A 26398-nucleotide genomic window follows, 5' to 3' on the forward strand; every position below is an offset into this window, starting at 1 on the left:
GACTAGAGGAAATTTCTAGCTTTGAATTCTTATATTACAAAAAAAGAGAATGGTGGTCACTGGAATAATGTAAGTAAGGCCACTTGTGTTTCCGTCCTTTGGTCCCAGACCTCTGTGCTCTTCTGACACAGTGCTTTATAGAAGCCTTCAGTTCAGCACATATGCTACATCATGGATGATGTCTCCCCATCTGCACAGAGTATTTATTGCCTTAAGTTTGCTAAACTAGATATGCTAAAAGATTTACCCAATGAAAACAACCAGAATGCTAGACAAAATAACAAAGGAAGTACTTTTAAAAGGCATCAACAAGATGGCACAGAAGTAAGGAATCTGAAGAAATAAAAAAGCAAAACAGAAGTAGTGACTTTGGGAGAAGAGAACCAAAGTGAGTTCTTTCGGTGCTTCTGCCAAAACCTGGAAGGAAACCATGAACATTTTGGAAAATGTTTGATAGGAGTTAAAGCCTCAGGCCAACACAAAATTGAAAGTCTTATAGGAGATAGAGCTGGAATCTCAAAGGGTTTTTACCTTCAATTTGAAGGGTGAGGGAAAAAAAATGGGCTATGCAGGAGATAGTCACACATCTGATTTGATCTTTATGCTGGAGGAAAGTAGGAGGAAGTCTCACTTGAGAATCTGTACCTGCAACCTGGCCCTCATGTGATTTCTTGGTTGAAGTTTATATCACCTATAATTGAAAAATTGAAAGAAGAGAATTTTAATGAAAGTGCTCCAAGAATGTTTGTGTAATCAACTGGGAAGAGCAAAGCAAATCTTTTATGAAAGAACACAGTCTCAACCCAGGTCTCAAAGAAGCCCTAGAGATAAAGTTCCAAGGAACATAAGCTCACATAAAAACATACTTAGGCATGTTTTGCCCTTCCCGCCACCACACATGCTCACAAAAATAAAGCACTGTGAGTGAGAATCAGCAGAAACAATAGACAGAAAAATCAGATCTATAAAGATGATCAGATACAATATAAAATAATGATGTTTGGTATGTTTAAGGAAATGAAAAGTTTGTGAAAAAGGAATAAGAGAATTTTTAAGACAAATCTAGCAGATTGAAAAAAAATTGAATGAAACTTTTAGAAATGAAAAAGTGCTTTATGCAAAAGATTATGAGGATAAATGGAGAAAGGTCTGAGATGCAAGGAGAAATGGTGAGCAAAGAAATTGACAAACATTGATCACACATAACAATAATAGTAATATCTAATTTGTGAAGTTAAACAAACAAGATAGAATTCAAGTTCAAAATATAATTTAAATTGGAATGGGGTGAAAATTGTAGTTATAATATTCTAAGGTACTTGTATTGTTTGGGTGAAGCATCAAGAGACCATGTAAACGTGTTAACGTGTGGGTGTGTTAGTTGCTCAGTTGTGTCCGACTCTTTGGGACCACGTGGACTGTTACCAACCAGGCTCTTCTGTCCATAGTATTCTCTAGGCAAGAATACTGAAGTGGGCTGCCATTCCCTTCTCCAGGGGATCTTCCCAACCCAGGGATCAAACCTGGATCTCCTGCATTGCAGGCAGGTTCTTTGGGTAATTCCTAAAAGTAGTTGTAGAGAGAATTATTTCCAAATGAGCAGTAGGAAGTGGCAGTGGGAATAAGAACAAGAAGAAAAGAAAAGAGAAATTCTATTCCGAAGATAGGGGAAAAAAAAAAAGAGAGAGGATGGAAAGCACATAATGAGACAGTAGAAATACATCAAAGGAAGAAGAGCAAAGACAAAGCCTGAAGACCCTTTGCCCCAAAACAAAACAATGGGAACTCATACACCCTCAAAAATGTTCACACTCTCTATAATTTCATACCGTTAACAATGAAAAGAGAGCGTAAACGACTTTTGAGAACAAAGACTTTATTTCCAGTACATAGTGGTTCAGCCTGAGACCATTCAGCTTATGGCCAGTGTTTTCCATCTCACGGCTTTTAATGGGGTATTGGAAGGGGCTGAAAGAGCTTCCCTAATAGCTCAGTTGGTAAAGAATCCACCTGCAATGCTGGGTTCGATCCTTGGGTTGGGAAGATCCCCTGGAGTAGGGAAAGGCTACCCATTCCAGTATTCGGGCCTGGAGAATTCCATGGACTATACAGTCCATGGAGTCACAAAGAGCTGGACATGACTGAGCGACTTTCACTTGGAAAGGGCTGCACCAAGGCCTCCTGTTTTATGTTAACATTATTTACAGTTAAAAGAAACTTTAACTTTTGAAGAACTCTCTCTCAAAAATGGACTTCTGTAGACAATTTTTAGGAGCACTTTTATGATTACTAAATTTAGAATGTGTTTTTATCCTTATAAATTTTGGCCTTTGACTTTATCTGGAGAGCTTTATCTGATGAACAGCTGTATCATTTATTTCCCTCTCCTTTTGTACCAGTCTTAATATACTTTTTCTATTTTGTCTGTATTTAAGAAGAAAATGCTTTGAAAGGCTACAGCTAGGGCTCCATATTCTGGAAATAAATAAAAAAGCACAGGACCTAAAGACTTAATATAGAAAATGACACAGTTTTTTTAAAAAAAAGAGTGTGAGCCCTATAATATTCTGCTTCTGTAGGATGCTAGATCATTTCCTGGCGTGGCCTGATTGGATTGTGTAGTAGATCTTTTCTGTAGATCTGTTTGGTTATTTCCTATATGCTACTTTCTTTCCATTGTTCTGTAATGCTTTTTTTCAAAACTTCTAAACTGTTTCTTCCTTCCTCCTTTCCTCCCTTCTTGATTTCTCATTCTCAGATGAAGCTAGATCTTTATTTCAACTAACAGGGTACAGGGCTGTCTCTCAAATTTGCCCTGGGGTGAGGGTCACATCCCTTATTAGAGACACAACTGGGAAGAGGGGTGAGGTGATACTCCTGGTACCTGGTCCAGCATTCAGCTTACAGGGCCTATTCCCCAGCCCAGGCTTTGCCACTTCCTAGCTGTGTCACTTTGGGTGAGTTGGTTAACCTCTCTATGCCTCAGTTTTATCATCTGTAAGAGGAAGCTAGTAAGTATATCAACCTCATTGGGTTCCTGGGAGGATTAAATGAAATACCTTTAAAGCTCTTAGTACTGTGCATTGCTCCCTATAAACAACAAATATCAGCCATTACCCTTTTCTTTATTTTCGCTGCTGCTGCTGCTGCTGCTACTGATTTGTTGCTGTTACTGCTGCTACTGCTACTCCTTCAAGTACCATTGGGTGCATTTCACTACCTGGCTGCTCAGTCTGTTTGCTGACTCACTGCTATTTGAGAGAATCCCACTTCCCAGGGTACAGTGCATCTCTCCCCATCTCTCCCTCCTTACTGCCACTCACACGAGATTCCTCTTTTCGGAATGGCCATCTCAGAGTTCCCAGCAAGGTGGCCCAGGGACCTTGAGCGGCGGCACCCTTGTGGCACAGCAGTGGGGGGCCAGGCTGACTGTGTGCTGTGCATATGCGACCTTTCCTTTTCCATCACAGGGTTTTTAATGGGCTATTGGAAGGGGCTACACCATGGCCTGTTAGTCAGATGCCATGCCGTTTTACACTGGAAGTCTGCTTTCTGCTGTTAAACCAGGGACACAAAGATGCCTGATGCCTGTGGAGACCTCCTTTTACTGGTCAAGGAGGACTCCATGCCTTTCAAAATCACGCTCTTTTGGTAATGAACAAAAACCCAGTCAAACCTGAGTTGACCAAAGGAGTATAATAGTCTCATTTTTACACACATTTCAGTAAGTTAGAAGATCTGAGGTAAATTATCCCCTCCGGAGCACTAGGACTAAATCCAAAGGCAGCCAACCAAGGGAAACTGCTGAGACAATATTCTTATCATATTTCCAGAAAAGTTCAGAACCTTTATGAGAAGAGCTGTATGGAAACTCGTGGCAATACATTTAGACTAAGGTTTGTATTAAACTTTTAATGACTGAATTTTAATACTCTGCTGTACATGTGTGCTCAGTCATGCCCGACTCTTTGTGACCCTGTAGCCCACCAGGGTCCTCTGTCCACGTGATTCTCCAGGTGAATACTGGAGTGGGTTGCCATTTCCTTCTCCAGGGACTCTTCCCAACCCAGGGATTGAACCTGCGTCTCATGCATTGGCAGGCAGATTCTTTACCTACTGAGCCACCTGGGAAGCTTTCTATGAATACACAATTTGAATACAAAATTGGATATAAAAATATGTATTCAATATTGTATGAATATACAATTTCTTCACTAAAAGCTCAGCTGCTTTTACACTAAGAAGGTCAGAAGAGGCACAAACAACAAAAATAAATAGACAGTTCATAAAGATGTTATAGGCTGAAATACAGTCAGGATCACACAGGCAGATCACAGCCTCAGACCCAGCCAGATGCTCACCCTTCCTGGAATCCTTCCAACAGATGTCCTGATCCTGGAGGGGTGAGGATGGTTGCAGAAACTCTGGGGATCTGGGGGCCACTGATAATTAAAGAGCACACCTATGAATTTAGGATTAGAAATATTTGGAATATCAGTAACTCAAGTAGAAACAGCAATATAGATTCTATCTACATATGCTGCCGAAATGCATCATTACCAACTTAAAGCATCAAATTACAGGTGGTTTGACAAACATTTTCAAGGGCCCCTAATACATAAACAAAACAAACTCTCATATTGGTTGTATGACTAAATTTGAGTCATAAATAATTAAATCACAACACGGAAAAAATCTCTTCCCATCTTTCCCTACCAACATACTATGTCTAGGGCACAAATGGTAAAAAACAAGTATAATCTCTTTCCCCCAAGTTATTACAATGTAGATATCAAGAATTTGGTGACAGTAATATGTATTGGCTCAGCATTCCAACCATGTAGTTACAAAGAATTTAAGCCCTCCCTGACCCCAAACTTGATCTTTGTGGCTCACATTTCTCTTTACTTCTTCTCCTACTGCTGCCAGCCAGATTTTGAGGAACTTTCTTCTTGGTGATTGCAGGTCTGCCTTATGCTGGTTGATTCTGGGGTCTCTCTGGTTAAGAGTATATTGAGAAAAAAAAAATAAGAAAAAAAAAAGGGTATATTAAGAGTCCACAGGGACATGGTCACGGAGAACCATCAGGCCCTGGTGATACTGCACTCAGAAATTTCCTCTTCTGTGATCTCCGCTTACAACCAGAAGAGGCAGGAGGTGGCTGTCGGGTCCTCTTCTTGACATTCTGCACTCACGGAGGGAGGGAAACACAGACTCTTATCTTGTATCTGAGGTCTGAGAGTCCAGCCTTCTGACCAGAGGTACTCGACTCAGTTCTGCCCAGAAGTTCTAATGCTTCAATGCAAAGAAGATTTGACTTGACTTGCTAAGTTAGAACAGTGGCCTGTAACATGAGGCATGTGTACCCCAGGGATACTTGAAGGAATTGATGATCTTAAGTTCATAGACATTCCTGTTTCCCTGACTTCCTTTGAAATAAAGTGTCATGTTAAGAACAACATTTCAGTCCATGCTGGGGTTTTGTCAGTTCACATACAAGGTAGACTGCAGCAATGGGAGTCAGACAATTTTGGACTAATGAGTCTCTTTTTTTATGACTTGGTTTCTTCAAAGTATAACTTTGGAGGATAGTTCCAGGAAAGTAAGGCAAAATTAACATTAGTAGTAAAGGGTGAGTGTTAAAAATGCCCCTTCCTGCAATGCATTTAAATATAAGTAGCCTTTTCAGGTCTTCTTGATATTTGTTTCCTGGATACATCCTTAGCTGGAAAGAAAAGAAACTTTAAATAGCAATGCAGTATAGGTTAGCATAGCATCACTAATTATTTTAAATGTGGTTAGAATGTTTTCTTAGACTATTGAAGTTTTTGAGATATGCTAGATGAAATTTCTATGAAATCTTTCCAGTTAGCCATTATTATTTAATGAAGTAGTTAAAGCAATTTTTTATTAGATACTGTTTGAAATGTTTATTATAATACAGTAAAATCCTCATCTTATTTCATGATAAAATGTTTAATATTTTCTTCCCCCTACTAATAAAAAGTTGGCTTAACGTTCAACATTCAGAAAACGAAGATCATGGCATCTGGTCCCATCACTTCATGGCAAACAGATGGGGAAACAGTGGAAACAGTGGCAGACTTTACTTTGGGGGGCTCTAAAATCACTGCAGATGATGACTGCAGACATGAAATTAAAAGACGCTTACTCCTTGGAAGAAAAGTTATGACCAACCTAGACAACATATTAAAAAGCAGAGACATTACTTTGCCAACAAAGGTCTGTCTAGTCAAGGCTATGGTTTTTCCAGTAGTCATGTATGTAAGTGAGAGTTGGACTATAAAGAAAGTTGAGCGCCAAGGAATTGATTTTGAATTGTGGTGTTGGAGAAGACTCTTGAGAGTCCCTTGGACTGCAAGGAGATCAACCAGTCCATTCTGAAGGAGATCAGCCCTGAATATTCATTGGAAGGACTGATGCTGAAGTTGAAACTCCAATACTTTGGCCACCTGATGCGAACAGCTGACTCATTTGAAAAGACCCTGATGCTGGGAAAGATTGAAGGTGGGAGGAAAAGGGGACGACAGAGGATAAGATGGTTGGATGGTATCACTGACTCAATGGACATGTATTTGAGCAAGTTGGTTATGGGCAGGGAGGCCTGGCGTGCTGCAGTCCATGGGGTCGCAAAGAGTCGGACATGACTGAGCAACTGAAGTGAACTGAACTGAATATAAAGTAAATAAGGTCCTGTGTGTGTGTGTGTGTGTGTGTGTGTGTGTGCTCGGTCACTTTAGTTGTGTCTGACTCTTTGTGACGCTATGGACTATAGCCCACCAGAGCCCTCTGTCCATGGGATTTTTCAGGCAAGAATACTGGAGTGAGTTGCCATTCCCTTCTCTCCAAGGGATCTTCCCGACCCAGGGATTGAACCTGGGTCTCCTGTGTCTCCTGCATTGCACATGGATTCTTTACTGCTGAGCCACTGGGGAAGGCCCAAGTAAGTATGTTTGACTGCATCTACCTGCTTTTTCATTACATGCAAAGGGAAACATTAGGTATTGATTCTTCTTATCAAGAAATGCATTGTCAACAAAACAGCTTTGATGCTTAATAATTATTTATCAACATTTAGCATTTATTTATGTTTTTTAACTGTGGCATATTAATAATAACTGTAGGAATGCCCTGGTGGTCTAGTAGTTAACAGTTTACCTTTCAGGGCATGGGTTGCGTGGGGTCCCTGGTTGGGGAGCTAAGATCCCACATACTGTGAGGCCAAAAAACCAAAACATAAAGCAGAAAAAATACTGTAACAAATTCAATAAAGAATTTAAAAACCTGCCACATAAAAAAATATAATTGTAGTAACAACTCAATCCAGAAGAACTTTGGAAAGTTACATATGTGTTTTTGTAGTAATTTAATAGGACAGGACACGACTTGGTGACTGAACAAAAACAATAGGATAGGAGAGCAATAAAAGGTTTACAATTATAAAATTAAAGTGACAGTTTTATTTTTAAATGTCCATATTTATAATTTACTGGTTGTCATTACAATGTCCTTTGCGACTATTTAAATTTATAATTAATTGTTTTAGATGTCAACCTAAAAATGTTCAAGAAGAACATAGTTGAAAAAAATTCTTTTTCAGGGTACACTGGCAAAAATATTGACTAACAATTCTGGAAAGAATGTGTAATAAGTCCTTACCTAATCACTTCTATTAAATAAGGTAGTGGATTCTTTCCCCCTAACTTCATCTCCTCTTACTAACCTCAGTTCTATACTGAGTACCATGTGCCCCTTGGAAGAACAAAAACATTCTAATTTCGAGATCCCATGAGATCCCAGCTTAAACTTCAATCATTAGAAAGTCTGTTAATAGAGAATGCAGTCCATGGGGTGGAAAAGAGTCAGACACAACTGAGTGACTAAGCAACAATAGAGAATGGAAAGCTGGCTGCCCTGGGGTTTAGAAATTCCATTTTAAATAAAAGAAGTAGGGCTTCCTAGTGGTCTGGTGGTTAAGAATCTGCCTGCCAATGCAAGGAATATGGGTTCAATCCCTTGTCTGGAAAGATCCCACTGCCATGAGGCAACTAAGCCCGAGAGCCACACTACCAAGTTCACATGCTGCAACCACGGAAGCCCAGGCGCCTAGAGCTCATGCTCTGCAACCACGGAAGCCCAGGTGCCTAGAGCTCATGCTCTGCAACAAGAGAAGCCTGCACACCACAGCTAGAGTAGCCCTCATTTGCCATCAATTAGAAAGCCCCAATGGAGAAACAAAGACCCAACGCAGACAAAAATAGATAAATTATAATTAAATCTTGGCAGTAAACTTTACTCCCTAGAAATTTAAGGTTTCAGATAGAAAATTGCAACTGTAGAATTTATACACTTTAAGAAGGCAGAGGTGTCTCTTTAATGTGTTAGACCACATCAAGCTCACTTGGGGGAGAAAGGTGGATTTTATTTTTCCATTATGCCCAAAGTCAGATGTTCATATTTTTTCAGAAAACAAAAATATTTCCAGTGTTAAGTCATATGAAAACCTCTCCTTAAAAATGCTTCAATGTTCTAAATTATATGTCTAATTCTTGGGTTTGAACTATTATTATTTATGAGAGTTAATATTAATAACAAATAACCATACAAGTTAAATGTCAGCAATAAGTATGTTAATAAAAAGTATTCAAAACCTTTTACTGGCAAATGAAGTCAATTCCTTTCATTATTTTCTGGATTCAAAAAGGTTAAAGAATGTGGCCACCCTGCTGTATGAGTTGACAATGCTCACAAGCATTATTGTATTAGATACAGATTTATACCTTGAGAATCTGAATCAAATTCTCTTTCAGTTGCTATTAGTTCTACCTTTAAAATAAATGGATCTAGATGTAATACTGCAAATTACTGTTTTATATTTAAGTGATTGGAACTACTTTTGGGGGAATAATGATATTCTAATATTAATTAATTAAGTTCCTTCATAATTCTAAGAAGTTATCCAAGTATTCTATGTTTCAGAAGCCTCAAAAGACAAACAGCATTGTCAAATTTTCTTTTGGGAATCATATATCTAAGTATATATTATTATGAGATTAAAATGTAAGGTTATTCAATGACTTGCCAATGATCAAAATATTTCTATTGGAATTTCAAAAATAACAAATTTTTAGTTCTTTGCAGGCTCAGAAATTTGGGTGATGACATAAGATATTTATGAATATTGGCTGAGTATTGATTTCCTTTAATTCACTAGTTTTCCTGGACAGTTACAGATTCACAGTCAAGAGGCAAAGAAGTAGAATTTGAGTGCATTGGAAGCTGAGGTGCTGAATGGGATCACATGGTTGGGCGGTGGTGGTCTTAGATTAGGTATAAGGGAGCTGCATATGACGAGGCAATTTCTATCCAACACGAACACGTAGCTTGCAGAGGTGAAATATGCCAGGGCAATGGCACCACTGTGAGCAGTGATTCTCATACTTTAACATGTATATGAATCACCTGAAAGTGTTAGCTGCTCAGTTGTATCCAACTCTGCAACCTCATGGACTGTAGCCCACCAGGCTCCTGTGTCCATGGGATTATCCAGGCAAGAATACTGGAGTGGGTTGCCATTTTCTTCTCCAGGGGATCTTCCTGACTCAGAGATCAAACCCAGTTCTCCTGTAGGTAGTTTCTTTACTGTTTGAGCCATCGGAGCCATTAAAATCAGATTTCTTTCAGCAAATTTGAGTGTGAGGCCTGATATTCTGCATTTCTAATAAGCTCCCAGGAGACACTGATCCTGCTGGAATACTGTAGGTAGCAAAACTTTAGAGCACTGATACTGTTCTTTCATTCTAGAGGTGGCCAACAGTTGGAGGCCCAGGCTCTCTCATCAAGTTGGCTGTCAAGCAGCTAAAAGAATGTAAAATTATTTAACCTCTAAGGGACCTATTATCTCCTTCTGTAAAATTACAGATCTGGACCAGGTGATGGGTCAGGTCCCTTTAGAAATGTAAAACTTAAGGATTTAAGATAATTCTTATTTTTATTTTGGCTGCTATTTTCTGTATTTCCCCTCATAAATGGTTAGTAAAAATTGGAAAAACGTTTTATTGCATTGTATCACTCCCAAAGTTCATCACTGAGTGTGCTGTGCATTCTTTGAGCCAAGATGATACCTATTTTTCATGTCACTTTCCACATTCTTCTCTCATAATTCCTAGAACACTAATCAGATTTCTATTTTGCTTTAAGAATTCTTATGACTAATGAATCTGTCTGTGGGTTAGTTTTCTGTTGCCCAAGTAAAAATGTAGTTCCTATTATTTCACATTTTTCAGAGAAGCTGTAATATTTGTAAATAAAGCATGTTCCTTTAATTAGAACCAATTTCAAACACTGCACCACTGCTAAGCAGCAATGGCTGGTATGATTTCAAAGTGCATTTAACAGTGAACAAATTCTTTCCCATTCTGAATAGAATCTGAGTCAGCTGCTTCCTGTTTATTCCCACTGTCAACATCTTTATTCAGAACTTAACATTAACTCTTGTCTAGGCTACGTTACTAATCTACCAACTGGTGTTCCAATTCTCGCCTTTTCACTCTATAATTATTGCTATTCAGCCCTGCCAGAGCAATGTTCCCAAATTTCAACAAAGTGCATGCCACTTCTAGTCAAAATTCTGTGATGAGTTCTTATTCAACATCTTCATGCTTTGGGGTCAATCTGCCTTTTCCAGGTTCCCATTTCTTCCCTTAACCAAGTATTTTCTACACATCTACAGCTCTGATTACATATCTCCTCTACCTGGTATACTTTCTTTTATAAAACCCTACTCCATTCTTTAAGACCTACTGTAAATTCCAATTCTTGCCTAAAGTGTTCCCTGATTCTTCCACCAAGAAGTTGAACTCATATGGCACACTCTTCCTTACACCTGCCTCCCTATATTATAACTTCTACACACGGCTCCTCACTGCCCTCCATTATACAATTCTTGGGCTTCTGTAGTATATCTTAATTATCTTTGTAACTTTCATAACGCTTTTTAAATTCTCCATATCTGTTGAAGAAAAGAGTGAATATATAATATGGGCTAAGTATTCATCTATGGGTCAAGATACTCAGAAACTGCAGCATTAGTCTTATGTAGTGTTTATTTTGAACAAATTACATAATCTCTGTGATCTAGTTATTCATATATATATATATATGAAGGTAAAGGATTTTTAGCACATTTTTTGCTCACTTAATGGATATAAAGCACTATACTATATGCTAGAGAAGAGAGAGAACTTTCAACTTTCTGGATCATGAAATATTGTTATAGGATTAGTGTGTTTCAGATTGAACTAACGTTCAAAAATTTGCTAAAAATTTCTGTTAATTCAGAATATACAAAGGTGAATAATTTTTATTTCATATTCTACAGATGTAACACAATTATACTGGCTTCACAGTTTATTATTAAACTCAGAAGTGGCCACAGGACTGGAAAAGGTCAGTTCTTATTCCAATCCCAAAGAAGGGCAATGCCAAAGAATGTTCAAACTACTGCACAATTGTACTCATTTCATATGCTAGTGAGGTAATGCTCAAAATCCTCCAAGCTAGGCTTCAACGGTATGTGAACTGAGAACTTTCAGATGTACAAGCTGGATTTAGAAAAGGCAGAGGAACCAGAAATCAAAGGGTTAATATTTTCTAAAGAATAAGTAGAATTTCTTCCTTAAGGTTCCACAAGCACTGCCTTAGGAATGCTCCCATTATTGTCTATCATGGTTTGAGATCATTAAAACTGTCCTGTGTAAGATACAGTGTACATTAATTATTTTCTTAAAACATGAAAGCAAAATAATCCACAATTATTATAGGATTTGTGAACTTTGGGCACATACCAAATTGATTTTCTGTGCTCAGTAAAAGTCAACATAATGGTTAGGAATTTTCAGCTTCAGAAAATTAACCCTTTTAGGATACTAGTTTGGTCTACTAGTACAATATTATAATAATTGTAATAACTTAAAAAAATAAAACGAGAAATTTTGTTGCATAATTAAAAGCAATGAGCTATAACTAATATACTATAAAACTTTAGATGAATAGAAAGTTAAAAGATCTTAGTCTAACATAATTTTCAATATTAATATCTCTTCTAGTCAACCAGAACATATAACTTTTATATAGTTCTAACTATAAATATAGTCACTTAGATCAATAAACTTTAAAAATAATTGCTTGAGAAATCTGTTAACTATAGAAGAATTCTCCCATCTTTGTCTACCAATCCTAGTTTAAGAAAAAAACAAACAATATTATAATTTTCTAAGGAATATTTTCTATGATATTCTTTTCTCTAGATACCTATAAATTCTTCCATTGAGGTTATGGAACATGTATGTTTATAGAGAAATTAAAACTGTTAGACTTAATATCCATTATATGCATTTGAGACCCCTATTTTGTCATAATATTCACTACTTTCTTAATATTCCTGATACTTTTTTCATGCCAGGAGTTAATCAGTGTGAAAATCAAGGAAGATTTGAATGTGTTCTTAATCCTTAAGTTACATACTCTAATGCTATTCTCTTCTCGAAGTGTCTTTTTCAAAAGATATACGCACACAACTTGGACGGCTTTAAATGGTCTAGGTTGAAATAAATGTAAATATTATCTCTATTTATCCATGGAATTACCTCTCTGACATACTTGTGGAATATAATACAGCCTGACTGCAAGATCATGATTCTATTCTCAGAGTGATATTTACCCAGTTACTCATTGTAAAACAAGAGTGTTAACAACAAACCAACAAACCAGGTTTTTCATGCATGGTCTTTATATCACTTTAGAAAAGCCTATGGGAGGACTTCCCTAGTGGTCCAGTGGTTAAAAATCTAGGGGATGCAGGTTTGATCCCTGTTTGGGGAACTAAGATCCCACAATCTGCGGAGCAACCAAGCCCAAGTGCCCCAGAGCCTGCACTCAAAGATATCCCCCTGCTGCAACGAAGACCCAAGGCAGGAACCCCCCTCCCCAAATGTATCTCCATGGGCTTTCTAGGTGGCATTAGTGATAAAGAACCCATCTGCCAATGCAGGAGACATAAGAGACTTGGGTTTGAACCCTCAGAAGATTCCCTGGAGGAGGGCATGGCAACCCATTCCACTATTCTTGCCTGGAGAATCCCATGGACAGAGGAGCCTGGCAGGTTGCAGTTCATGGGGTCACAAAGAGCTGAACATGACTGAAGTGACTTAGCATGCATGCACACACACATGGTTCCTGAAGAGAGAGCTGAAGTTGCAAGACGGTGGAAAAGCATGTAAAATATGATAACAAAGACTGATGTCCAAATATTCTCTTGTGCTTTTTTTTTCTTTTCTCTCTTTTTTTTTTTTAAATTTACTTTACAATATTGTATTGGTTTTGCTATACATCAGCATGAATCCGCCACAGGTATACACGTGTTCCCCATCCTGAACCCCCCTCTCTCTCTTGTGCTTTCACCAAAAGTTCCACTACCTTTTGCCATCCACCTTGTCATGAGTATTTGTAATCTGAACATGTAAACACCAGATCAGAAATACTGAGGTCTGGTGGAGTGCTCTCCAGAGTGTGGCATGAGTACTGCTGGCATCATACAAGAAAATATTAGGGGCTATATTAACAACATTTTGTATCTTACTACATACACACTTATCTTAAAGTTCCGCTTATTACTTTATAATTATTCCTCCTTTGGTCAAGCTTCCTTTTCATACAGATTTAAGCTTAAAAATTGAGTTCATTAGCTTCTGACAAAAGTCAGATGGAGATTTGGGATTCTCTGGTAAGTGGAAAAGTGAGGTGGAAAGCTCAGTCATTAACTAGCTGAATCACCGTACCCAAGTCAGACTTTTTTGTGCATCTATTTCTTATTTGTGAAGAGACTGTTGCTCTTTCCCTGAAAGAAGTCATCTGCGGCCTCCTGTACAACCGTGGCTAAGATTAAGGTCCTGAGACCTTGGCAGCAGGGAGAAACTGCTGAAACAACGGAGGACCTCAAGGTGGCGCTGTATCAGGGGCACGTCGCTAAAGCGATAGGTGGTGAGGCTTCCAAACTCTCCAAGACCTGAGTGAGTGAGTGAGTGCGTGAAGTCGCTCAGTTGTGTCCGACTCTTTGCGACCCCGTGGACTGTAGCCCGCCAGGCTCCTCTGTCCATGGGATTCTCCAGGCAACAATACTGGAGTGGGTTGCCATTTCCTTCTCCAGGGGATCTTCCCAACTCAGGGATCGAACCCGGGTCTCCTAGCAAGTCCACCGCCCATGTTCTCACTGTTGTTAACCAGACTCAGAAAGTGAACCTCAGGAAATTCTCTCAGGGCAAGAAGTATAAATCCCTGATCTGTGCCATGCACCACTGCTTCAACAAGCAGGAAAAGAACCTGAAGACCAAGAAGCAGCACTGGAAGGAGCAGCCGTACCCACCGTAGAAGTACACAGTCAAGGCCTGAGCATATAATCGTCAATAAAACATGAATAAACTGGCAAAAATAAAGATTGTTGGGGGTGACCTCTAAGATCCTCTCTGGCACACCACCATTAGATGATATGTTCTCTGTCTAATGCACTGTAAGTATGCTAATCCCTGTAAAACAAAAGTAAGCATTGTAAGCCTTTACACAAGATGTGCTCACTTAAACTAGTCAGAGAAATTAATGGACCTGATGTGGACGTTTTTGAGGTTAAAACACCTTGCTGCTGCTGCCGCTGCTGCCGCTGCTGCTGCTGCTGCTGCTGCTGCTGCTGCTGCTGCTGCTAAGTGGCTTCAGTCGTGTCCGTCTCTGTGAGACCCCAGAGATGGCAGCCTACCAGGCTCTTCTGTCCCTGGAATTCTCAAGGCAAGAACACTGGAGTGGGTTGCCATTTCCTTCTCCAATGCATGAGAGTGAATAGTGAAAGTGAAGTCGCTCAGTCATGTCTGACTCTAAGCGACCCCATGGACTGCAGCCCACCAGGCTCCTCCGTCCATGGGAATTTCCAAGCAAGAGTACTAGAGTGGGGTGCCATTGCCTTTTCTGGAAACATCCTAGATTAGATCAATCCTTTGAAAGGATTGATTATAACAATCCTTTGAAAAACTGGAGATAGACTTGATTTGGCTTAGTAACACTTTTTTTTGCACATGGGGGGGATTCCAGGTATCTTTAGATTCTCTCATCTACATGGTGGCCAAACAGCAGAGAGTTTGATGTGCCATATTTCACATGTGTTAGTATCATCCTAATCTGAGAGTAAGAAGCCTGGGAATCCATGATGCAGTCAGATGAAAGATTTGAATAAAATCAGTTATAGAAGAAAAATACATGTTTATTATATGGAGAAAAGGATAGACAAATACTAGCATAAGGTAAAGAGTTGCCTTTTACAAAACAGGAGGAACCTAAAGCTTTATGATTATATAAAATAGTTGGTCTGGTTTCTGGTTTTAATTTTTCACTCTGAAAATAGAAAACATGCTAACAAGATGACCATTTTCAGGGGTAATAAAATTTGAATCACAAATTAGCACTATGTGCCTCTACTAAACTGTCTTGAATTAGTTCTCTACACAATAGCTACTGAATACCAGTTAAACCCAAAACTTGACCTGGAGTACCAGAGAGCATGTAATGGAGAAAATCTCTACCAAATAATACTTTCATGGCTAGGCTCCTTGTTATCTAAAATCTTCTCCATAGTTTTAGAAATAACCCATCTTTTTCTTGAACAGGAGTTGTTGTCCTTTTGTCTTCCTGAAGATTACCTATCATTACATCTGACCTTGCTTAAAAAGAAATTAGATTAACCAATTAGATTGTGAGGTGAAATAGAGAAAATTTGGTGATGATGAAGTTTGTGAATATTTGAACTAATAAGCAGTTTGAAAATGATTAAATTAAGGACTAAAGTCCTTTCATTTGCTATTTGGAATGCTAATTTCATCTATTTAACCTATTCAATTCAACACACAAATGAATAAACACCAACAAAACCAATATAATCTTTTGTGTGTGTGTGTGTGTGTGTGTGTGTGTGTGTGTGTGTGTGTGTAGAAATAGATCTGCTTGTAATAGTGCAAAAAAGTAGAAAAGATGCTATGGGTGAAAAATTTTACCTATGATCTCTAAAAGGGCAAATTCATAGAGCACATCGAAACACACAATACATAAATACAGAGATTGGGTCTCTGGAATACCAACAACTTCATTATCTGTTGCAGTTTCAAGGGCCTCTTAGAAAATGTGGCTTCACAATTCATTAGCTTGTCCAATTGTTAAAAATATCCTTAAGTATGCATTCTCAATCTGCAGTAATAATTTGTAGTTTGTCATTCTTAATTACAGTGGGGCTCTGGACTCCAGGAAAGATAGAGACTCTGTGTGGAGTTGCCCCTGACTTCGGCTCCATCACTGCTGACTCAGTCTCCTCCTCAGAATAGCAGCCAGTCTCTGCCTGGTCTCACTGACTGAAGATGGTCGACCCCGGGGAGGATGTGGCTGGGGGACTGTGGGCAAACCTAAGCTGCTGACCCTGTTGGGCTGAGAAAAGGCTGCAGAAGTGGTGGGCTTCAACACTCCAGGCAGGCCAGGGATTTTGATTACTTTCTCAGAGTTCAGTCTTGCAAGCCTTCTCTCTCCCTGACCACTCCCAGCTGCAGCAGAGGAGGTTAGGCTGCCCTGGCTGAGGGAGCACGGTGACAGTGGCAACTGTCCGCTCAGCTTCCTGAGCTCCAGGAGTTGTTCTCTGGCTTGACTTAAAGCCTCCGTCAGTTCAAAGCGTTCTTCACACTCTCTACGCACTGTTTCCTGAAGAAAAGTGTTCTGAAATGAGAAAAAGGAAAGAAAAAGCAGCCATAGCTTTTAATAGTGGACATATGGACAGTTATTGGCAATATAAATTGATAATTGAACTGGAAATCAGAGGTCTGTGTTCTCTGACAGGGACAAATGAGTCAAAAATGCAAATGGCTTGTGAAGATGGAAAGAACTTTAAGAGAATATTTGGTTCAACCCTTGCAGTTTGCAGAAGAGGAATCAAGAATCAGGGTCACTCAGATGTTAGTGGTGCTGGAACCCAGAATGCCTACTTCAGTAGGGTTTCAACTCCTCTGTGCCTGAGACAGTCTGTCCTACACATGTGACGTCTAATAAATATCTGTAGTGTCATTATGCTATTTTATAATGAAGGTACATAAGACAGTACATAAGACAGATAAAAACTGCTTAAATTAGAAAATTGAGAGAATAAAATATATCAGCTGTAGCATTTAGATAATAAAATCAGTGATTTTATGTGATGCTTTCTCAGAACTTAAATATACTGATGATTTGCTCTTTTGTGAGATATATATCAAAATGAAGAACAAAATCTGCTTTGAACTTCATTCAGCAATCACATATCAAGTTACTAGAAGCTATAGTGGTTGTAGTTCCTTCTCTCAAGAAGTTTGCACCATTGTAAGTTTGAGTAGAGCTGCTTCTTACATCCCCAACAGAGGTTGGAGCCAAGGGTAGAAGCAATGGGGGTTAAAGAGACACAATAATTTTTTAGTAGCCAGAGCTGTCTAAGGATACTCTGAAGGGTTGAATCTCACTTGACTGGGAAGTAGTGGAGCAAATATAAACTTCAAATATGTGACTAGAGATCATTACAACTTCTTCAAATATTGAGACTCTACATTTCTAGTTGAAGAATGATAGCCATCTTTCATCTATGGAATTCATCAAAATTACTTCAAGCTCCATGGTAAAAATTGGGTCTTGGATCTCCCTAATGTCCTGACATTCATGTCTGCAGGATCTCAGAAAAGAGATTGAAAAGTAAATAACTAAAAATGGTATCCAGGAACTTCTCTGCTGGTCCAGTGGTTAAGAATCTGCCTTGCAATGTAGGGGATGCAGTTTCCATCCCTGGTCAGGGAACGAAGATCCCACATGCTATAAAGCAACTAAGCCTACAGGCAGCAACTACCGAGCCTGCACACTCTGGCGCCCAGGAGCCAAAACTAGAGAGTCGGTGTGTCATAAGAAACAAATAAATATTTTTTAAAAAGAAAGAAAATGATATCCAAATAAGTAACTACAGTTAAAGTGATCATGCTATAGGATTCTTCACCTGAAAATGACTTTCTACCTGTTTAGGTTGTTTGTAAAAATCAGCCAAGGCATTCCCAAGGCTGACGTTCGGTGGAAAGCATCCTCCTAAGTGCTTACTGACTAATCTGCTGTCAGGAGAACTAAAAACAAAGCATCAGGGAAAGTAGCATCTTCCTGTATTTGAGTTCCTGTGATTACAGTCAGAACTCCATTCGATTCCAAATTTGGTAATCAAAATTGAAGAATATGGAGCAATTCCAGATAAACAGTTGCACACTAATATTCTATAAAATCAGCGGCACGTCTGGGTCAAACAAACTCTCGTTATTTACATATATCAGCAGTAGACATACATGATCCACATATTCACATATTTTTTTTTAAAAAAAATAGGGGTTAGTTACTCAATTTCAGTTAATTTTTTTTTTTTTTTAAGGAACAGGAGACCAAGGATGGTGTTTGTGGCTTTATCATCTGGTTCTCCTTAACTCTTCCTGAAATACTTGTTGAAAAGGCAGGAGAAGGAGGGCTAGAGAAGAGGTTAATAAAGTGCCTTGTTAGGTGTCTTCTCATTTTCTGCTCCCAACAATTATGTTTGACCAAGAAAGACACTGAAGCCCATACGTGCTTTGTAATTTGCTGAGAGTAACCCAGCTTTGAAATGGTGGGGCCCCTGCTTGCCGCTAGAGCCAGCTCCAAGCTGCTTATGCCTAAATTAAGGGTCTAATTAATTATATCAAGCAGGCAGAGGCCATTTTGTTCCAGAACAATGAAGCAATAAAAAACAGTAAGACATTGCATCTGGTTTTGTCCAACTTTTCTATATTTAAACTTTCTTTTAAAAGGGAAAATCATCAATGCATTTTGTTTTTTGTCTACTAGTAGAGTAAGCAGGCAAAATGTATTGAAGTGGTTAGATTCATGAGGCCTTAAATAAATTAGTATAGAAATTTCCTCGAATAAGAAAGCTATGGGAAAGAGTTAATTTTATTTAAATATATAAAAGAAAAAAATTATAGAAGTTAACAACGTGGTCAATAAATGGGTGACACAAATAAAAGGTGCACAAATATGGAAGGATAAAGTGATGGACGATATGACAACAAGGGCTCTCATTAAAAGGAAAAGAAAACTCAATCCACTTACAAAATTAAATTCAAATCTCAAAGGAAAGGAGTAGTACTCTGTGGAAAACATCTTCAAAGGAAGTTACTCAAAAGCCATTTCAGGCAAGGAGAAACTCTACTGAAGGAGAAAACGAAAAGATGGAGTGAACCCAAAGATGTCCCGGTAACAAGTACAGTGGGAGCAAAGTACCTGCCAACTCCAGACTGAATTTTGGAAGCACTGCTGACCACCTTGGTCTGGGGCCCTCTGCTCTGGAACTCATCCTTCTTTGAGGCTATTTGCTTCCAGAACAAAGGAAAAATTCTCTTTCTTTTATTATTCCCCAAATTGAGAGAACCTCTAAACTGAGAATAGGATCCAAAGATAGGTCTACTATTTTGTCTTTGCTGTAAACACTAAGACATCTCAGATGAATCTCACAATATCTGTATCTCCTCTGACACTTAATATTACCCACCTTCTTTAACATTTGGATTATAACTCAATTTTGTAGTTCAGGTGTTAGAATTTATTCAGTTGTGGAATAAATAAATGAAATAGAACATATCAAGTTTGGGGGATTGCTGTTTCAGAGTTGGAGTGTATGTGACAGGGCATGACAGGAGCACACATGGATGTGGCCAGAGTCAGTGAGATACTTTAGTGGAAAGTTCCATATGTGAAAAAGAATCATTACTTGTGGGTAGATGGAATTGCTGATGTTTTTGTCAGGTTAGGTTGTTGCGGAATTTTAATATCTATTTTCATTGAACAACATGGGAAAATATCTAAGATGGAACATGTTCAGTAAGACTGAAAATCATGGGCAAATACAAGAATAATCAGTGAAGCTACAGCATTCTAAAAGTTTTAGGTAAAAGCATCTTTGGCCACATTTTAATATGGCAAAATAGTGTTATCACTGGATTGCAACTAAACTGTAAGTCAAAATGGAATAGAAGGCATGAGTCAGATGAAGACGGGCAGTGGGTTTTCCAGGCAGAGTGGGCAGTGATGCAAATGCCCGGCAGTGAGAGAAGGAGAGTCACATCTTGGGAAGGTACATGGCTTAGTATGACTCCGGGGCAGAGTGCAGAGAAGTGGAGAGACCAGGACTGAGGCAGCGAGAGCAAGCAGGATCAGATCAAGGATGATTTTGACAACCTGCTAATAGTAGAGTTTTAACTCAATTCTGAGGGCCATATGCAGTCTTGAAAGATTTATTTAAGCAGGGGCTGGCATGGTCAAATTTACAATAAAGGAAGATCCTTTTGCCAGTTCTGTAGAAAGTAGCCCTGAGTGGGGAGGGATAGGAAGAAGGAAGGACAGGAGGTCAATTTTCATGCAGCAGGTTCATATCCCAAGTGCCCCTTGGTTGGGGTGGTCGAGGAGAAGGGGAGCTAGCATTCCTGAGTCCTTAACCCATGCCAGTTGGGTGAGAACATTATCTATAGATATGCCTACAATATTTTCAGATGATGGCCACGCTGAACAGACTTAAAATATGGCTTAATTGCACTCCTACTGGGAAAATAAATGTCAAAATGAAAATATAAATTAGCTCACCATCTGTATGAAATTTCTAGTATTAAAAAAAATGGTCAATTTCCCCCACTCTTTGTAATGTAAGAATGGTTTATTTTTATGTTTGTTTTCTTTTTTATCCTTAGAGACAGCTGGATTGCTTTCAATTCCAAACACAGTGGAAGAAGCAAGGCAAGGCTTTGCTGGATAACTTGATCATTCTGAAGGTGAGAATTCCATTTGTGATGGCAATCCGCTGTATTTGGCATAATTTGGGGGGAACATGCCAGGAAAGCAAGTTCTCAGTGAAGAAGCAGCACAGATGGGTGTCTTTGTTCATGCTTTATACCCAGTGAGGTCTGAACCAGTTATGCAGTGATCAGATTACAGTTTCCACCAACCCAAACTAGATCTCTCCCAGGGTGAGTGGGTGGCTGGCCAACTGGGTGGGGAGCTGAGGTGAAAGAGACTCTGTGGAAAAGGTGTGGAAACCAGAAAGATGAGTGGGTGTTAGCAAAGGATGTGCCCAACCTTCCATTTAAGACTTCTGTTCAACTAATCTGATCAGCCAAAACACTGCAGTGGAAATGGCCTTTTGGTAAGGCAGGGAGGAGAATCTGAATAAATTTCCAGGAAAGAAGCAAAATGGATGTTAGGCGGGTTGTTCTTAAAATTGTTTTCTATGCTTGCAAACATAATGGACACTGAAATAACCATGGCACACATACTAAAACAGAAGAGACGGAGGGCGATAGTCCCTTGAACTGATAGCCTTCAAGAGCAGATTTTAGAATGGAGAGGAAGAGGCCATGAAGACATAGTGTTCAGGATTTACTTTCTAAGTCAGTAAGCTAATTTTAGTTGAGACTTAATTAACATTAATTAGATACAACAAAAACAGTTTCTCCATATTTTTCTCATTCTGTCAAATTTTTGGCATCCATACTCCATACCAGGGCTGACTCTCCAACACGTGAAAGACAGTTTTGCCTGGATCTCCCTCTCCATGACTGGAGACCCTTGGTCTGAGGTCCCTACCCCTCAGAACAGCCCCTCTCCACCCACCACCCCATCTGCCCCTGTTCCTGTGAAGCTGGAAGGCAGAGAGCCTCCATTTACCCCTTTACTCTTTGGAAGACACTTCAGTGTTCTCTTTATTAGGTTCAGGGAACTACTCACTTTTTAATTGACTCACTGATTTCTCATAAATGGAGTTACCAGAGAAACATGTGCCATTTTTCTCTATATCAAATAAATATACAAACAAATGCATATCCTAAAACTAGGCATATTCTTCTTTCAGAAAAGCTATTTATGTTTTCAAATGTATGTATTCCTAAAATTTAATCTTAGAGTTTACATAAATCCATCCTTACCAGATATGTTAGTAACATTTCCTAAATAAATAGGCCTTCTTTTTTTTTTTTTTTAAATAGGTTTTACATTTGGAGCTTCCCTGGTGGCTCAGATGGTAAAGAATCTGCCTGCAATGCAGGAGACCTGGGTTTGATCCCTGGGTTGGGAAGATCCCCTGGAGGAGGGCATGGCAACCCATACCAGTATTCTTGCTTGGAGAATTTCATGGACAGAGGAGCCTGGCAGGCTACAGTCCATGGGATCTCAAAAGAGTTGGACATGACTGAGGGACTTTCACTTTCACTTTACATTTGGAAAATATTGACAACACCAAAAATTTTAAAACTCACGGGCTTCCCTGGTGGCTCAGTGGTAAAAAACCCACCTGCCAATGCAGGAGACGTGGGTTTGATCCCTGGGATAGGAAGATGCCCTGGAGAAGGAAATGGCAACGTAGTCCAGTACTCTTGTCTGGGAAATCCCATGGATAGAGGAACCTGGTGAGCTACAGTCTATGGGGTCTCAAAAAAGTTGGACATGACTTAGCAATTAAACAACAGCAACAACAAATGGAGAGGCTACCCTGGATCTGCAGGAGCATATGCATCTTATTAACTTTCAACAATTCAAAACTGAATTTCAAAACCTATCTGAAATCAAAATTCTTGTACAGGAGATTGTGAGTCTAAGTTGCAGGCTCCCTTCTTTAGACACTTTCATTCCTTAGAGTCCTTGCCCTGGGTGACCTCATTTAGTTCCAAGGCTTAGGATGTGTGGATGTCTCTGAAATCAGTATCTCTCCTCGGTCATCCCTGAACATATTGTCCATTCAACACCTCCATTTGGATATCTAACAGATATGTTAAGGTTGACACGTCCCAAATCAAATTTTTGATATTCCTCCCAATTGTACTCCTTAACTAGTGTTTTCCATCTTAGTAATGGCACTTTCATTCACTCAGTTGTTGAGACACCAAACTTTGGCGTTATCTTTGACCCCTCTTACCCTTCTTCATCATCCCACCCATCAGCAACTTCTGTTACCTCCACCTAGGAAATATATACCAAATATATACCAAATCTGGCCAATTGTCACCTCGTTTATGATGATGACCAACAATGCTTTTCTAGACCTTTTCAAGGACCTTGTAATAGGTCTTTCTGCTTTCATTTTGCCCTGCCCCCTTCAACCTATTTTCCACGCAGTAGTCAGAGTGATTCTCTAAAAATAAGTCAAATCATGTCACTCCCTTATTCAACATTGCCAGGTAGCTTTTCACCACACCTAGGAAACAATCCAAAATCTTTTAAAAAAATTATTTATTTTTGGTTGTACTGGTTCTTCACTGATGTGCATGGGCTCTCTCTAGTTGCAGTGAGCAAGGGCTACTCTCTAGTTGTGGAGTGAGGGCCTCTCATTGTGATGGCTCCTCTTGTTGTGGAGCACAGGCTCTAGGGTGCCTGGGCTTTAGTAGTTGCGCACACAGACTCAGTAGTTGTGGCTCCTGGGCTTAGTTGCTCCACAGTATGCGGAATCTTACTGGATCATGGATTGAACCTGTGTCCTCTGCAATGGCAGGTGGATTCTTATCCACTGTGCCACCAGGGAAGTCCAACAATCCAATGTCTTCATTGTTTTTCAGTCACTAAATCTTGTCCGACTCTTTGCAACTCCTGACTGAAGCACATCAGGCTCCTCTGTCTTCCACTGTCTCCTGGAGTTTGCTCAAATTCATGTCCATTGAGTTGGTGATGCTATCTAACCATCTTATCCTCTGTCACCCCCTTCTTTTGTCTTCAGTCTTTCCCAGCATCAAGGTCTTTTCCAGTGAGTTGGCTCTTCACATCAGGTGGCCAAAGTATTGGAGCTTCAGTTTCAACATCAGTCTCTCCAATGAATATTCAGAGTTGATTTCCTTTAGGATTTACTGGTTTGATCTCCTTGTAGTCCAAGGGATGCTCAGAAGAGAAGCCAAAGTTGGAAGATGTCCAAAGTCTTTAACGCCTTCAAAGATTCCACATGAATTGGCCCCTCCAACCTTGCTTCCTACCACGCCCTCCTTGCTCACTAAGCTCCAGCAATGCTTGCTGACTTCCTTGTGGTTTCTCAAAGGTTCCCAGGATGCTTCTTGCCACAGGGCCTTTGCACTTCCTATTCACTCTGTCTGGAATGTTCTTTTTCTTACTTCAGGTCTGCTTGAATATTATCTTCTCAGAGAGACCTCTGACCATCCCATCGAATATAACACTTCATATATATGTAGGTATGTGAGTATATATATATTCTACTTCAGTAGAAAAAGATTAAAAAACAAAAACAACCAGCTATATTAGGCTGGATGTAGATTCTGTGGGTTCACTGAAGAGTACTCCTTTTGTTTGTACTTGAAGAATAAACAGAAATGTTTCAGGTACCTGTTACTAAAATTTAAGCTAGAATCTGCTTTGTCTTTATTTTAAAATTTTCTCTAATCTTAAAAAATATCTCATTAAGTTTCATATTCTGTTGTTTATTTGCTGTACTTATAACTTTCCTGTATTCTCTTCTATAACTTTGTCCTTTATCCTTTCCTCTGCTTCCCTATCTGTCAGGTCCTCTATATCATTTACTCTTTTCCATTATTTTAAATTATTTTAAAAAATTAGTTTATTATACATAGTTAAAGATTAAAATAATACTATAATATTATAATGAAATAAAGCATTTACTTCTTCACACTTTTAGGTTCTGCCTCCTAGGAATAATCATTTTCAGGTTTTTAAGCTGTTTCTAATGATATTTATATCCATAGTCCTAAATAATGTTATTATATAGCTACCTCATGGTTTTCAATTTTGAAGTCATTATCTACTGATTTCATAGAATGAAAGATGAAGATTTAGCTTCCTTACAGTTGTTTCACCTTCCATTAGAAGATGTTTCTGCTCCCTTAGGAGAGGCTCCTATCACAATTTTATTGAAAAACCTTCCCAATTTCTACCACAATTTAGTCAAATCTATATTCCACCTTATATGATTATAGTATATAAGTATATGTACACCTTAGCCATGCAGTGTACTATGATTACATTTCCTTTCTTTCACAGTTCCCTTCTGGAGTTTATTATTATCCCATTATTCATCTGCTTAGTTTTCTAGGTGTTGATAAACAATTTTTCACCAAATCTACTTACAGAAGTGTAAATATCCTCTCAACACATTGAAGCACTCCATGTAATCTATCCATTCTCTTTCTTTTTCCCTCAGAGACATACTTCTAAAAATCTGCCATTCTTTTACTGAACTCAGTCTGGTTATTCTCTAAGTCTGCTGCACTGCTGTCATCCTTGGATTTCTTCCCACAATCGTCCTGGTCCTGGGGATTCCCACAACCTCTCTCCTGTGTTGGAATGCTCATTTCCTGATTCCTGTGTCTTCTCCTTTCTTAGTTTACTCCCTCATTGTGGAGCTTCCTGAGAAAGACTGCAAGGGAAGTACCAGGAGGCACGACCTCGTCCAAGGTAAGGAGCAGCAGCTGCACTTTGCTGGAGCAGCCGTGAAGAGATACCCAACGTCCAAGGTAAGAGAAACCCAAGTGAGACAGTAGGTGTTGCAGGAGGGCATCAGAGGGCAGAAACACTGAAACCATACTCACAGAAAACGAGCCAAGCTGATCACACGGACCACAGCCTTGTCTAACTCAGTGAAACTAAGCCATGCCGTGTGGGACCACCCAAGACGGGCGGGTCAGACGGTGGAGAGGTCTGACAGAATGTGGTCCACTGGAGAAGGGAATGGCAAACCACTTCAGTATTCTTGCCTTGAGAACCCCATGAACAGTATGAAAAGGCCAAATAGTAGGATAGTGAAAGAGGAACTCCCCAGGTCAGTAGGTGCCCAGTATGCTACTGGAGATCAGTGGAGAAATAACTCCAGAAAGAATGAAGGGATGGAGCCAAAGCAAAAACAATACCCAGCTGTGGATGTGACTGGTGATAGAAGCAAGGTCCGATGCTGTAAAGAGCAATATTGCGGAAGAACTTGAAATGTTAGGTCCATGAATCAAGGCAAATTGGAAGTGGTCAAATAGGAGATGGCAAGAGTGAATGTCGACATTTCAGGAATCAGTGAACTAAGATGGACTGGAATGGGTGAATTTAACTCAGATGACCATTATATCTACTACTGTGGGCAGGAATCCCTTAGAGAAATGCAGTAGCCATTATGGTCAACAGAAGGGTCCGAAATGCAGGACTTGGATGCAGTCTCAAAAATGACAGAATGATCTTGTTCATTCAATATCACTGTGATCCAAGCCTATGCCCCAAACAGTAATGC

General features: G+C 39.3%; 1 protein-coding gene and 1 long non-coding RNA gene across 3 annotated transcripts in view; both read right to left on the reverse strand.

The window, feature by feature from the left end:
* Positions 1-531: 531 nt before the first annotated feature.
* Positions 532-5952, reverse strand: LOC138424622 (uncharacterized). Its single transcript, XR_011250891.1, has 3 exons — positions 4897-5952; positions 4362-4462; positions 532-691 (listed from the first exon to the last, which is right to left on the reverse strand). It is a non-coding gene; the product is annotated as an uncharacterized lncRNA (long non-coding RNA).
* Positions 5953-13349: 7397 nt separating this feature from the next.
* The window catches only part of LEKR1 (leucine, glutamate and lysine rich 1), a 235091-nt gene continuing 222042 nt past the window's right edge, over positions 13350-26398 (reverse strand). For both annotated transcript variants that reach the window (XM_069561843.1, XM_069561835.1), the window contains one exon: positions 13350-16818. In XM_069561843.1, coding sequence (XP_069417944.1) covers positions 16405-16818 — 414 coding nt within the window. In that variant the 3' untranslated portion in view covers positions 13350-16404. The remainder of the gene's footprint in view (positions 16819-26398) is intronic.

This window comes from Ovis canadensis, chromosome 1 (genome assembly GCF_042477335.2).
Source record: "Ovis canadensis isolate MfBH-ARS-UI-01 breed Bighorn chromosome 1, ARS-UI_OviCan_v2, whole genome shotgun sequence".
NCBI classification, from domain to species: Eukaryota; Metazoa; Chordata; class Mammalia; order Artiodactyla; family Bovidae; genus Ovis; species Ovis canadensis.